This window comes from Haliaeetus albicilla, chromosome 1 (assembly GCF_947461875.1).
Source record: "Haliaeetus albicilla chromosome 1, bHalAlb1.1, whole genome shotgun sequence".
In the NCBI taxonomy this organism is placed as follows: domain Eukaryota; kingdom Metazoa; phylum Chordata; class Aves; order Accipitriformes; family Accipitridae; genus Haliaeetus; species Haliaeetus albicilla.
In genome coordinates, this window is record NC_091483.1 from 15,239,720 (window position 1) to 15,255,251 (window position 15,532).

At 37.9% G+C, this 15,532-nt stretch overlaps 1 protein-coding gene across 9 annotated transcripts in view; it reads right to left on the reverse strand.

Annotated features, from left to right (window-relative positions):
• Positions 1 to 15,532, reverse strand: part of INPP4B (inositol polyphosphate-4-phosphatase type II B) — a 339,117-nt gene that overhangs the window by 176,529 nt on the left and 147,056 nt on the right. For all 9 annotated transcript variants that reach the window (XM_069779819.1, XM_069779787.1, XM_069779811.1 and 6 more), the window contains 2 exons: positions 4,297 to 4,415; positions 2,303 to 2,419 (listed from right to left, as the gene is read on the reverse strand). In XM_069779819.1, the coding sequence (XP_069635920.1) occupies positions 2,303 to 2,419; positions 4,297 to 4,415 (236 nt within the window). The remainder of the gene's footprint in view (positions 1 to 2,302; positions 2,420 to 4,296; positions 4,416 to 15,532) is intronic.

Here is a 15,532-nt window from a genome sequence, read left to right on the forward strand (position 1 = left end):
CCCTCCACCCCCAAGTGGATTACCTGTCTGCTTGGAGGAATGGTAGGGCTACCTGTTGCGGCAGTTTTTGAGGAAAAAGAAAGGCAGCTTTGTTGTAGCCTGGATAATCAGAACTGTGAAGCCACAGCACTTGGAAGAGGCTTACTGCCAAAGGGACACATGCCACTTCTTGGCTAATGAAGCAAGCATTGAAGTCTGTGCCACTGCAGCTATGCTGGTAAGGGTATCAAGCTATAGCTCATTTAAACCTGACTTTTATGAATCTATATACACCTCCAGACTCAAAGAAGTCACCTGAATTAATAGAAAAGTGTGATGGCTTCCAATTAGAGGAAAGAAAATCAAGCCATTTGTTCTATCGTTGCTGATACTCTAGGATATAAACAGAAGTCCAAATACTGCCGCAAATGAAGTCGCAACCTCGGTGGCCCGGGGTGATTCACATGTGCTGCAGGCTACATTGATTTAAATCTTACAGCTTATTTAACTTTTTCTTACCTACATCCAGTTTTAAAACAGCTGAGTATTACAAAAGACTACATATATGTATACCAGAGATGGGATTAACATTTTCCCCTACAAAAAGGTACTATAAACTATAGATCTAGAATGTTTTACATAGGAACTACACAACTGGTATGACAAAAGAGAAAGGTATTCTCTTGTGACTTATCAGCTACCTTAATGGGATTCTCTAGGAGACACTCTAGTCCTGTACTACAATTGTAAGGAACAGTTATAAAAAGTTCTTAAAATTTTGCAAAAACTTATCAAGTTACATTCATTCTCTAGGCTACATCTTGTCCTGTGTAAGAGGCAGTACAGAGGTCTGCAACTAGAAGAGTACTAGTACAGGGACAGCTCTATGAATCAAGTCCACTTTTTTCGCTTACAGATAGGATATTATTTTCCATCATCTGTCAGTCACAAGAAAAACTGGAAGGGAAAGGACAAAGTCAAATTCCTTTCACACAATTCCTGTATCTGTGCATGGGTGGCAAGTCTATTGAATAAACAGCAGATCCCATTTTAAGTCCCTGTAGTCTAAACCATAACCAAAAATTAAAACATACACATTGTGAAAATGTGCGTACATGCCTCTTTCCCAGTTATTCTTAAACAGAAAAAATACCTTAGTCTATAAACTGAAAGAAATCCAGATTCTATGTCTAAAATACATTCCTGTTAAAGGACACAGTGAGGAGACAGATCCAACCTGTTTGCTCACAAAGGTCCAAAATTTAACCAAACATATCAACTATTTTCTACCTGAAAAAAAAAAATCAGAAGTCTTCTAAACATATAACTTTACTCATGTAAGCAGTTCAAAGACATTTTCAAGTTGTAAAGTATGCCTTTAATTTCCTTCTTAGGGATAATTAACACATATACAGTCGTGACATGAGCTTGCACGGTCTTTAAGCATACCAGGGGCCAACTACAGATATATAAAGAGCAATTCAGCTAATTAAATACAGGTGTGAAAGACTATTTTTGATGCCCAAGAGACAACTCTCAGCTGGACTCCAGCTGCCACAGAAGAAAAACACAGATCTCCCATAGGTCCTATGATATCTTCTAGCTCTGTAAGGCTGTCTTAGATCACCTGGAGCACATAAAACGGCACTCACCATCTATATTTGGCAGTTAAATCACTCAAACAGTCCCACTGACCTCCATACATCATCTCAAGTGAGTAACTGTTTCTCAGCGTAAAAAGCTGACAGTGTAACCAAAAGCGTACAACATTAGAACCCAAAATGATTCACTTTTAGCAGTGACACAGATGATCTCGGACCCTTACAAATCAATAATAGTAGCAGCCACAGGAGACCTGCATGTATCACCACACAAGAATTTAAAATAAAATATAATTATCCCTCTCAAATATCAGGTTACAGGCTCTATTATCATCCTGGTTTGAGCATATAAATAAAATATTATCAGAAACATATTTCTGAAAAACTATTCACAGCGATGTTAACTCAGTCTATTCCATATGTTCTCTGCTATCAAAAAGCACACAAGAGTAATCTTTAATTTGCCAGGAATACCTGTGCTGATTCATGTAACTAATTAAACAATAGCAAAGGGTCCATCTTAAGTGCATGGATCTCTTTCTCTATACTCTAATTTAACAACAAAAAATAAAGTACATTTTAGGTATAAGAGAAGAGCAAAACCAATTCTACATAAACCTGTTTCCCCAATTTGCAAACTTGCTAAAGAGAGCTAAAGAAGAACGTGGTGAGAAACTTAATCCTCGGTAAGATTTATGCAAGAAATAAAGCAAAGCACTTACCGTGTCTTGAGATTTATCTTTGACATCATAGACTGTTAGTTTTATTTTAGTCTCCTCATAGATGGGGTATTCCGGTGGGAATGTCACACCAGTCAAAAACAGTGGATCTCTTGTACCCTATGTAACACGAGTAAACATTCAGTAAGGTAACAGCTGTGCAACATGTAGTATGCCATTATGGATGTACAGAAACTGTGGACTCTTTAAAAGAAGTTAGCTTTCTACAGCAGAGATACGTGAACAGCTAAGTATTAACTAATCAGTAAGAAAACTGGACAACTTTAAAACTTTGTCAGGAAAATTTCAAAAAAATTTCTGGAAAGTTTTTTAACTGGAAAAGGTACTAAGTTCTTCTGAAACAGAGCCTAGCAACATGCTTTTAAACAGCTCAGCCACCAGGTACCAGTATTTGGAATACAACCTGTAATAAATAATCCCTTTCTTTATTCCACGATACTTTCTGAAAGTACTGCAATTTCATATTAATTTAAATGAACTAAGGATATAACACACACACGCACACACACAAAAGAGATCTTCATTAGGTTGCAATAAAATGTCTATAGAAATGCTATAGAGACTCCCTGTATTACATTAGGGATACTGATTTGTGGGGAGGGGATTCTAATACCCCTCTTGAGGCAGTAGTGGAGTAAGATAACATTCCTGTGCTTTGTAACATTATGATTATATCCAAAAGCTGTACACAGAAGTAACTATATCATGGCTTCAGATATACAAACAATTAAATGAATCATATAAAAGGTTGTTTGTAATTTCTTAATGTTTAATTATACTTAATTTCCAAAGATTACCAGGCTAGTATCCTTAAATTGTCTACTAAATAAAGGATTTTGCATAATAAATGCAATTTCTCTGGAAGAAAATAACTTTTCTGTGCCCCTGCCTCCCCCTCCCCCAAAGCTTGACTATGAAGCTGAGAGCCTTGACACAACAAATTCAGAGATTTATTCAGATCTGGGACATTGTGTTAGGAAATGCATCAACTTCTATGAAAAAGAAAATACATATATATATATACATATATATATATATATATATATATATTCCATGTTCTGCACAACATCATTCCAGATAGTCTGCAATGAAACATCCTTATCAGATACGAGGTATTTGAATTAAGCAGTTTCAGGATGGTTGATGGCTGAAACCATAACAATTTGATTAGTAGTTGGTTGAAACTGATCACACAAAGAGCTCATGAAATATTCTCATTGTATTTAATAGTTAAAGCAAGTCTTTGGCAAAATCGTGTATGTGTTTACAATAAGACTTTCCTGTTTCTTAATGAGTCTCTCCATAAGTTAAGAAAGTTACACCTACACTGCCTGCTCACACTTAATTTTCTCCGTGAACTATTTTTGCTTGATGCTTACAGGGCAAGGCAAAGACTAGCAAAGCAGCCTCAGACAACTTTTGCTGTAATATGTGATGCAAGTTACTAATTATTTCATATAAAGTCACAGATGTTTCATACACACACTCTTTTCCCTAATTATAGAAATAGGCTAATATTTTTCAAATTGCAAAAGCATCAGCTTTCCAGTGGAAAAAATAGAACAAGAAACAGATAGGATAACAGACCATATAATACACCTATGTTCTTCTGTAATTTAAAAATACTTTACAAACTCACTGTACTCTTAATTTAGTTTTACTTTGCATTGCCTTGTCCTTTCAGGAGAGCAACTATTCCCTGTTTCATCCTAGACCTACGTTTGGAGAACCAGAGTATTCTCTATGCCTCTGCTTGGAACAACAGAGCTTTCATGAAAAGCCAAGTTCATTTCTAACTGTTTATCCTGGTTAAATGCCAAGAACTACAGAACACTCTAAGGTATGCTTTACTAACTGCCAGAGTGTGCTTGTCTCACCTAAGACTATGCACTAACTTGTTTTATTTCTCATTCACTTGCTAAGGAAGAAATGAGCAATTCATTAGTCAACATGTTAATTGAATAAGAGACTCTCACCTCCACGATTTCAGTGCTTGAATACCTCGTCAAAATGTGCTCTGCTGGATGTACCACCGAGACTTGTATAAACGTATTCAGCTTCCGATCACGGGTAGCAGCCACTAGATCCTTGCATGCTGGAGACAGTACAAAATAAAAATAAAATACTTAAAAGAAAACTCTGGGAAGAGGCTGTCACAGGCACAGGACAAAGCAGACTACACTCCGGCTCCAGATTAAATCTTTAGAGACAAGTCGATTTAACACAGGAAGTCCCTTGGAAGTAACTTGCAGAAATAGGAAGTCACATGCTGCAGAACTGAACTGAGATTTCGTTTCCACTAAAAATACTTGCAGCTTCTGCAAACCTCCCTGCCAGAGGCTCATCAGCTCCAGTATATGAATGTGCGTGCGCATATGCACACACACACTGCAATGGTAGGTAATTTTACATAAGCACTCATTTAATTTGCCACGAAATCTCTCGTAGCAGCCTAATTTGATCATCTCTTGTCTGACAATTTTCACAGTACGTGACCATTTTAAACACATTCTAAGCCAGTTAAATGCTATCAGTGATTAGTTTATATAGTCTGATACTACATTATGAACTTTTTAGTAGAATTAATAATCAAGTAAAAATCTACATACCCAAAAGCAGACAGCAAAATAACCAATTCTTTTGTCAGTGACTGGCATATAAATGAGAAGAATAATTGTATTCTGGCTATATGACATCATTATTAAAACTCATTCAACCTAATATAGAGAAATTCAGTTCTTGTTTAATAATTCATTTTTATCCTGGGCTCAGAGTCATGCAGGTGACTGAGTTCACTCTTTAGAATAACACGCCTGATGCCTTCTAACCAAAAGGATGAAAGCACCAAAGAAAAAAGAAAAGGAGGAGGAAAGAAACAATGCACCATTAGCTGCTCTGCAGAAGGGATGTGGACTAATGGGGCATGCATTGGCTCAAATGCAAATCCCATCCACCTTATGTTCTTCAATAAGGAATATGCAACAGTGAATACTGTGATAGGATCTACCCAGCCTTTTCTGCAGTGCATCAAACTGCACTGGGATCTTAGAAGCCTGAGGGAAGAAAAGAAAAGCCTACGGTTTTGGAGAGGCTAATTGTCAAGAAAGAGCTGAGGACATTTTCTAGCAGTCACTGCCAACTGGGAGCTTCCTCAAGTGCAGCTGACCTTTAACATTTGAAAAGGTGAGTCAGATTATCCTCACAGCAAGCAAACCTGGTCTGATGAGAAGCCAAGGCAAGGAAAGCTCTGCTACATACAAAAGGCAAACGCAGCTTGGTTTATACTTCTTTTTCTTTGGGCTTGGACCTGCTGCTTGAGGAAATAAAAGGAAAACTAGCTGAAGCTTTTTTACCACTCTTCCGTAACAGTTAAAAGGGAACAAGGAAACAATTAAATCTAACCTTCACAGAATATTTTGAAGTTTTTGCCTTAGCCCGAATTGCCAATGAAATCTCTTGGTAGACAGTCTCAAACTTACTCTATCGTAATTTGGTGGTAAAAGTGGGGTAAGAATAAAGTTTGTGCATGATGAAGTCTTTATGTAACAGCTGATATAACAGCGCCAGACTCAAATAGCAAGCCAGCAATTCCTTGCTACTAAGGCTCACCGCGTTATTGAAACGACTCTAAATGTTAGCACTACTTGATATGACCTGAAGATTTATATGAGTAGATTTACTGAAAAGCAGTTAGTAAAGCACAAAATATTGGGCAGACACCTACCTATTTGAACTATATCCTCTCTAAAGCTGACCACAGACGCAGTATCAGATCATTGAAATTTCCAGATACAGCCATTTCCCCCCACAAACCCTTATCTTATGCCACCACCCAATCCTTAAATGTTCCACTCTATAATCATGTTTTTAGCATATAGCAGAGTAAAGCACAGTTTCAGAGGAATGGCAAGAGGGCTCATGTTCACTACAGGGAGTTGGAACACTGACAGATATAGTCAAGTTTTTCACACCCACCACAAAGGAAGGCTAGCCAGCTCACAATTCAATGGACCTCCAAAGATGAGCGGAATATACCAGAAGGGAAAAACAGAAAGAGACAGAAACTTAGGAAAAACAAAAATAAAGCCCCCCATAACCCCACCAGTGACTCTGGCAGGAACCCTACAGCTGAACTTTTGTAAAAAGTACTAGTGCGTGATGAATGGAGGTAAATCCCCCACAAATAATGGTTTGATTTACTTGTGGGATATCTCAAATACATTAATTAGATGTGACTAATTCTCTTAGCAGCCAAGAGCACAGGCTTTTATCCTATTGATAAATCTTTAACAATAGGAAGAAGATCTGCACTAAGTGGTCACCACCTTGATGATACCTGAGCATAGGAGACAATTAATTCCTGTGATAGTAGGGCAATCCAGTCATTAGCTCATTTTCCTGTAAAAAGGCAGCTTAGCAACATGATCTTGAATTTCATTGGCTAGAGTTGACATAAAGATAAATCATCTGCATATCTCCAATGGGGAGGATCAGCATAAAGTATCAGAACTCTTTGGGAGATCCCAATGCAGAAGGATACATGAAATAAAATGGAACCTGCATGTACTTTGATGACAGAGTTATTTGTCTGTATTATGACATTGGGCTACTGCTGTTCACAGCTACCCTTTCAGTCAGAGAGGATATTCAATAAGGTTGTCACTGGCAGAGAACTGAAGATTTGGTGTGACACAGAATTTGTCAGTTTGAGCCACAGTGCATCACTTCCCTGAAAAACAGCCCAACTGAAATGCTTAACAAAGCATAAGGGCTACTTTTAAACTGATGCCGAAGAACAGAAGTTTGTTATACCCTGTTCACAGCCTGGCAAGTTCCACAGCCCCACACTGCATTATTGCCCTTTGAACTACTGTACTAGCAGTATCTCTGAAGATCTTAGGTCTTCTCAACACTCTTTGGACAAAGTGAAACACTACACGGCTGTGAAAGTGAAATACCAGCTATATGTTATATATTTAAACACATCTGTTGGGCATTATTGACAGACTACTCAAAAAGAAACTGATGAAAAGACAAACACGAAAGGCATGTTATGGCTGTTTTCTTAACTGCAAATGTAACACAGTGAAAGCAGGTGACAACATCAATGCACTTTCCATCATAACCTACGCCCAAGCAGACCATATACATAGGTCGCATTATTTTTCAATACTTCACTATGCTTGAATTAATTCTGGAAAAACTCATCAACAAAACTCAGTGAAATGAAGTGACAGCTTGTACTTACATGCCAAAAGTATATGAATCTACTCATTGTGACTGTTGACTCAGTGTGTAAAAGCCTGAGTCATCCATTCCCCTGGTGATCCCATCTCTGCTAAGCCTATCAGTGTGCAATGAACGTTTAAGGAAGAACTGCATTAGGAATAATTTATGCTTTTATATCAACAAAGAAAAAAGTTAAGATGGCCAGAAGAAACAACTCCTTTACATACTAAGGAAAGAAAAAGAAGGAAAGAAAGACAGCAAAGTTATCACTATGTGTAGAGCAAGATGAAAGGCTGCAAGGAGAAAGAACTACTCTAGAATACATTTACAAATACTTATGTATTTTGCAAAGTTCTGTGGTCTACATTTAAAACTGTCTTACTATTTAGAATGCCTTAAAACAGATAACATTTAATCAATGTTATCCTTCAACACTTCTTTTCTAAAGAATAAAAACAAAGAGAATATTGTTGTTTCAGTTACTCTACTGTTGTTGTTCTACTATTAAAACTATAATATTGTTCTTACATGAATGACAGTAAACAAGCGCTCCTTTTCTATCAGTCATGCCCATACATTGTCCTGTACATTCCAGTACCACTACGATGCACACACCCCACGTGTGCTGTAAACGCAAACAGCATGAGTAGATGTTTGATTCTGAAGTCCTGCCACATTCAATATTTCACTGTTCTCTACGCTGCACTAACATGCTGGCTGTGCCCTTCATCCTTCCGTGTGCATGTGTGCACACGTAAAGACAAGAGAAAAGAAAGACTGGTTACTGTTTCCTCAAAACTGGGCTATGCTGTAAACACAGCAGAATCTTGCTTCATGGTTTCAGTGACCAATTCATGGGATCAGGGAGAGTTTTCTAAAAATGTTACCTGAACGGAAGAACAGAGCACAGAGAGAAAGACCAAAAAATTCAATGACTATATAACAATAACAAGGGAGAAAACAAATAAAACAAAAACCAAGGCAGATATAGTCTGGAAATTCATCATCTACCTTCCCAGAAACTGTAACAATTCTGACCAGGTGTTCAGCACTGCTCCAAGCACTAAGCCCACTGGAGCCAGAAGAAATTAATCTGGCAGAAAAATGGGGAGATGCAGCATGTCCCAGAACTGAAAAAGATCCAGTAGCTGGAACAAACGACAGGGGCAGAGGGACTGAAAGACATTCCCAGCTCAGAGTTCACAGAGTTGTTTGGGAAGGAAGCCAAGGACTAGCCCAAGAATTGGGAAATGGCATTGAAATTAATAATGTTTATTTTTGTTAGTGGGGGAAACTACAGCACATTGGTGAAAGTCTTCCCAGACTAGGAATTCACACAATGCATGTATTAACCTACATGGCAATTTGCGAGGTAGCTTTTTCTCTAGCCAGTGACAGAAATGACATTTCCCACAGCCTCATTCCCTCCCATTTTCCAAACCAAAACAGATTCCAAGGGGCTGGCAAGGGACAGGAATTAACCAGCATAGCCCTGTTGTCTCCCGGGCACACTATTTTGTATGCTGTCAAAACAGAACAGAAAATTAGTAGTATCTGAAGACAAGGGGCATGGGAGAAGCCTGTGTGTCTCACACACATATGTGAACATAATGTTCAAAATTTTTTTTCATTTCATTGGCATTGCAGCAGCATTATTATCCCAAAGCAACTTAGTTTATAAATAATAATGTACAGTCTGTCTTGATAGACTAATTAACTGAGGTGCAGCTATTCCTTAGTGGGCAAAAGGACAGATTAAATAAGAGAACACTACATTCAGAGCTGCGCTACATGCAGAACACTAAACAGTACACAGTTTTCTTTCCTCCACCCCGGGGGAGTGTTGAGGAGGGTAGGGAGGCGTAAGAGAAGAAAGTGCACATCACCGCTGCTTCTGCCTCTGCTGAACACACAGCACTAACCAAGCTTGCTGAAAAGAATACCTTCAGTCAGGCACACATAAAAGCTTAGGAATAATCCAACTTCAGAACATACAGGAAAGCTTTGGCCATACTTTTGAATTAGAAGCATAAATACAACTGTGAGAGGAATGTGAACAGGACAACGATGCATTCTCTGCATGGCAAAACATGTCTGAAAGCAAATGAGACAAATGTTTGGGGATTGGTATTAGCACAGAATGGTGTTAATGAGCACCCATCCAGCTAGTGCTCCATAATAAATATTATTAATTGGTTTATCATAAATACTACTAATTAGTTGTCCCATTCATGTGTCAGCAGGAATGCTTCAGTTTGCTGGTGTGTAAAGAACACCTCTACCTAGGGACCAAAAGAACAGAGAAGTTACTCCCACAACAATTTGCAATGCAGACTCGCAGTAAAATTCACTGTACACACTAAATATCACAGGATGCAGCCATAGAAATTATAATATCCACGTTATCGCAAAATGAGGGCGCAGTTACATAGTCATGAAACAGGTATGTATTAGGAGGGACACTCATTAACATTAGTAACTAAAAGAGATGCTCAGACTTGGGCAAACTCTGCAATGAAAAGAATCTCTACAGAATAGAAGACTACTTTTGGACCACATACACAAATAAGTAAAGATCCACTCATTTTTACCTAAAAAAAGGTCCAAGATCACTGTTCCTGTCTCTGGAGATGAGAGGCTTGTATAAAAATAAAATACATATCTCTTCTCTGGAATGTACAGCTGGTTGCTAAAGTACCCTAGTTATATCTCAAGGAAATCCACATACATAATACAATTACTATCCTTCAGGGGATGCCTGTAATTAACAGAGGGAAGAAAACTTCTACCAAGAGTCCAAGGAGAAAGAGATGACAGGGCAGTGTTATCAGATTAAGCATAAAGAAAGATATGTTTATGACATCTCTACAAATAAAGGTTTGGGAAAAAAAACCCTACAAACACCACCAATATTAGCAGTACTCACTCTAAGTAACATATCAATATGTTGTCCAGAAAAACATCAATCACTGCCCACTTAATTTGCAGCTAAAACACCACAATTATTTAGGATTCATTGAAGTAAGATACAACGAGTGCTGCTGGGGGAGAATGGTGTATGCTGATCAAGGGTAGGGATAAATGATCATACCCAGGAGTTGAGATGCCAGCTGCACTCATCATCCTATTTGCATATGAAGTGATAAATCTGGTTAGAATTACCACTGTGAAAATCAGAAGTGATCTATTTCAGAATAAGTTCTGCCTACCCTGGGGTTTTGAAGTACTAAAGAAATTTTAGGGTGTCTTCTGTGTTTTACTGAAAGTCTCATGCTGGACTAGAGCATTAAGCAGAGCACTTTCAAACTGCATCCTTCTTTCTCCAAGAAGGTAAAATAAATGCAAAAGGCTTAGACTGTAACTTTGCATTGCCATTACCAGCAGCAATAATAGCCATTTCCTGAGCATGGGTTTCAATTCTTCTGACGTGTTAGAACAGGCCTATTTCATATTGCAGCTTTGCTCTTCAGCCTGGACAACCCCAGTTATTTATAGAGTTTAAGTATGATAGATGCAAGAGTCTCAGGAAAGGGGCTGACTGGATCAGCGTACAGCTCACAGGCATATTTCCACTGCAGAAGTGAATGCACGGTTACATGTGTTAACCATCCATTCAGTGCAATTTACATTTTGGTAGTGCATTAATCCATTGCTAATGTTAGACGATCTGTTCCAGCACATTCACTGCTAATGCTCATGCTCCTCCAGCTTTATTTACAATTGTGTATAAGTGACTTCTGCCACCTCTGTGCTCTAGACTTAAGCTACACAATGGCAACGAGGTCACGGAAATTAATTTCTACCTTTGCTTAGAACAGCTGGCTCCTTAAGTTATGAAACAAACTGCTCTTGATCAATATTTTTAAACTCCTTTAATTTTTGAAACTATATCTGAGAATGTAAGCGTCTCTGTGTATCTTTTTCATGTAGTGCTATATTTAGTTATAAAAATTTACTACTTCCAAAAAACACTGCATTTCTTTACTGAGCACGCTGTGCCTCTACCAGCACAGAGAACTCTGTTTTTCTGAGATGCTGCAGTAGTCTAGTGAGAGCAAAGCAGAGAGCTTGCTGTTGCTCTAGATTCTCAATTACCCTCTTTACCTTTTGCCCAAAACTATTCTGCTCATGGCACTGCCTATTAATGGTATTTATGCTCTGACCGCAAGGTGACTTCAGTTCTCTGGTGAGAGAAATGAGGAAAGAAAAAAAAAAAAGAAAAAAACCAAAAACATGCCTGAAGTCTTACAAAAACTTGTTATATATTATTACACTCCAAAATATATTCATATCAAAATGGATTTTGATACTGTTATTCCAAGGCTGTAATTTATTTTCATATTGTTGCTATTTTGGAATACCACAAAAGGGTTTAAATCTCCTGGAAACAGCTAAATACCATTTCCCCCTTCACTTTTCCCCAATGTTGTCAAGATCAAGTATCTAATAAAGAAGTAAACTTGCTGTAATTTCTTTCAAAGATTTCTCACTATCCTGAGAATAGAGTGGTTACAAGTTTAAGTACCAGCTGAAGAATTAGAGGAATAGCAAACGGTACACAGACTTCCCTTCTTCTTTTAACTATGAGTTTCTTTATACTATAAGATCATAGCAAACATCTAGAACCTGTAAAAATTTATTTCAGATTGGATAAATAAAATATATTCTGCTGGTTCCTAACTTTGTCCGTCCTTCAGATATAAATGTACAAAAATATGTCAGCAATACCACAAGAAGATGAAAAGAAACAAAAGTGCCAATTCAAAGTTTTCAGTCTGCCACATCTGTTTTTATTATAACAGCATACATTGCTTCCTTTGACATAAGCATTTATACACTGCCATACCAGTTGTCAAGTGAAGCATTATGTGGTTTTGATCCTCAGTGTGCAGTATTACTTTACAACACTAAAGAGACAGTCCTTTTCTCCGACACGTAAAGAAAATTCAGCTGTTGCTTAGCCTTACTCCAAATCCATGTCATCACATACAACTTTACAACATACTTTCAGGCTTGGTGAGGAAAGAAGCTTCCCTTGCAAAATAAAGGAAAGCAATCAGGCAACACAGTCCAGCAACTACAGCAGACAACAAACTTCAGAAGGAACTCTACACAACCTGAACTCTTTTAGGATGCTTCTTCACTGCAGTACAGCTGCTTTGAGCAGCTGTAAGTGAGCTACTCTGGTTAGAAGTCCAGCTACAGGAGCCCAGTCCTCTGTAGGGAGTGATCCACCCCACTTCTTTGACATGTCATACAGCCCAGACAAGACTTTGGGGTCCCACAGCTATGTTGCTATTACCACCCCAGCTAGTTGATGTTAACCAAGTACATCTAAACAATAGTGCAGTTTTAGAGGCTGCATTAAGGAAGTCCCTTTCACAAACTTCTCTGGAGCCAGCTCTCTAATTATTTATAAGCTAATTGACTACGTGGCCATAGCCCTGTTGCCCATGAGACACTGCTAGTGAATAAAACTATTCATTTCTTCTTTAAGTGAAAATGTTACATAGTAAAGGCAATCACGATGAAGGTGCCAGGACAATATGCAGTAGGGAGTTATATTAACAATAGTTACTCACAAAAGAAAAGACTGTCAATAGTTAGACTTGCAAGCAAAGCTATTGCTCTACTGTCTAACTGAACATCCTTTAAGACTCATTTGTCTGAAAAGATTTGTGTTCCCTTCCTTCACATATGCCAAGGATGGAGCCTCCAGTGAAGGATGAGGAAGTGATGTAGTGTTGATCAATTTCACAAAGATTCCTAAAAAAACCAATACCCAAGGGAGCATGGCAGAAAGGTTTGAGCACTGTAGTACTCTCCATGTGTACTGCTCAAATGAGGCAGAACATGGCCTTTAAAAGAAGTAGGCAGGGTATTAATGAGCTGCATGATTGTACTGTTGGGGTTTTTTTTAATCCCCCACCCCCATTAGGATACTAAACACTAGACTGATTCACAATTGGTTCCTGTTGCATAGGTGCCTGTCAAATGTTGAAAATGACTAGTGAGTCTCTGTCTAAAGAGTCCTCTACAAAAAAGAGGAAGCAAAGCACTCCTCCCTCCAATATACCAGAGGCCATCTTTTAGCAAAACAAAACCCACGCTCTTTGACACGTCTAAGAGGAAACCAGACTAAAATGTACTTCAAAGGCAAGGCAATAAGAGCAAGACACACTTTTAATCAAAGGAGAAAATAGATTTCTGCAATCCAGAACAATCACTTTTAGCCCTGTAATGATTAAATTTCCTAGTCAGGAACTGCATGATAAATGCTAAGTAATCTGCATGCAAGCTGTAGTTAAAGGGAGAAGATGTTCTAATATAAGTAAGACTCGTCTGAAAAGGTGGCAATTCTGGATTAATACCTAAAATAGAGATCCAAGTAAGAGACAATGCTTTAGTCCTCAGGGGATTTTTGAAACAGTCATTCTGACAAACAAATTAGGATTACTTTAATAGCATGGGACCTGCAAGAGATAGCAAAGTATAACCCCCTTCATAAGAAATTAAATACATATATATTTGTGTATTTTCACATAAACAACAGAGTCCAGAAATAATAAAAGTTCACAGATCAAGGGTTGTGTCAGAGGACAAGTTTCAAGGAATCCACATCCCATGAAGATTTTGGAGTAGTTTACTCACATACCCTGAAGAAATAATCTTTACTCCTAAACTTCTCCAAAATGTACGTCTCAGCCATGAGAACTCTGTTGGTACAGACACACAGCCTTTAAAAAAGTACAGGGTAACAAATACCATACTGACTGTAGCTGTTTTGACACACTTAGATGTCATTTTAAAGTAACATGCTTAAAGGAGCATATACATTTGTATTCCCAGTTTCTTCAAAATCAACACTGAGCTTGTCTCTCAAAATACTGGCCTGTAATTATTGCTCTAAATTGTTAACTCATAGATCTACAAAATGTCTGCAGCTTGTATTTTGAGACATATCTAAAAGGGGGAGACATTAACAATTAGCCCAGCATACTGCATGCTAAACCAGAAGGTTGGCTCCTTATACTGTAAATTGACTGTCATTCAAGCAGGAGTTTCCTCAAAGGTGAAAAACTGCTGTTTACACATTACAATACTATGCTTGAAACTGCCTTGGTTTTGATGTGTTGACATACATAAAGACATAGCTGACTTCTTCCCAGAGAAATAATTTTAAATTATGTCAACTCCTTTGTACAAAGAAATATTAGTAAAAAATTAAAAGGGAAAAAAAAAAATCCTTCATTTTGTAGAGAGACTCCCTGGCAGATTTGAGATTTAAATCCAGGATGACCTAGGTATTGCTGCTCTTCATCTCAATGTGAGCGCATTCAGATCTCAAAGTTGAAAACAGTACTAGCCCATTTTAGTTTTTAAAGCAGCTCATTTACAATCCTACAGCCAACAATCCTCAGCTTCTTCAGTGTGAAGAAGTCTGGTCTTCAAAGAATGCCAAGACCAAATTCTTCTTAACTCATCATAATGAAATTCTGTACACATTCAATCCCTCAGAAATCAATCTTATATGCAACAGGATTTCAGATTAAAGTGTCAGCTTTAACTTGTTTTGAACATTGGAACATATATTTCACAAGATAGAGAGGCTTTTTTTTTTAAATTTAGTTCAATGTATTTAATTTCAGTTTCATATTCCACATAACAGGGAAAAAACACACTAAAAATATGGTTAATCACAGTAATTAAAGTATCCATAACGGTACTAGAAACTTTATTATCCACAGGAGATGGGACTAAAACAATGAAGAAAAGCATTCCTAAGCAGTTTGTTTTCAGCAAAGCCCTTCCAAGCACCTTAGGTTGGTCTGCTTGTCATACTGCATCCACTGTTGTGTGGGATTTTGTGGTGCTGCATTTAGGAGAATTCCATTTTTTTCAGGGCCTGCAGGGGAACCTCATTTTCAAGTCAAATTTCACTGCAGGACATGCATTTCAAAACTTCCTAAAATAAGTACATCT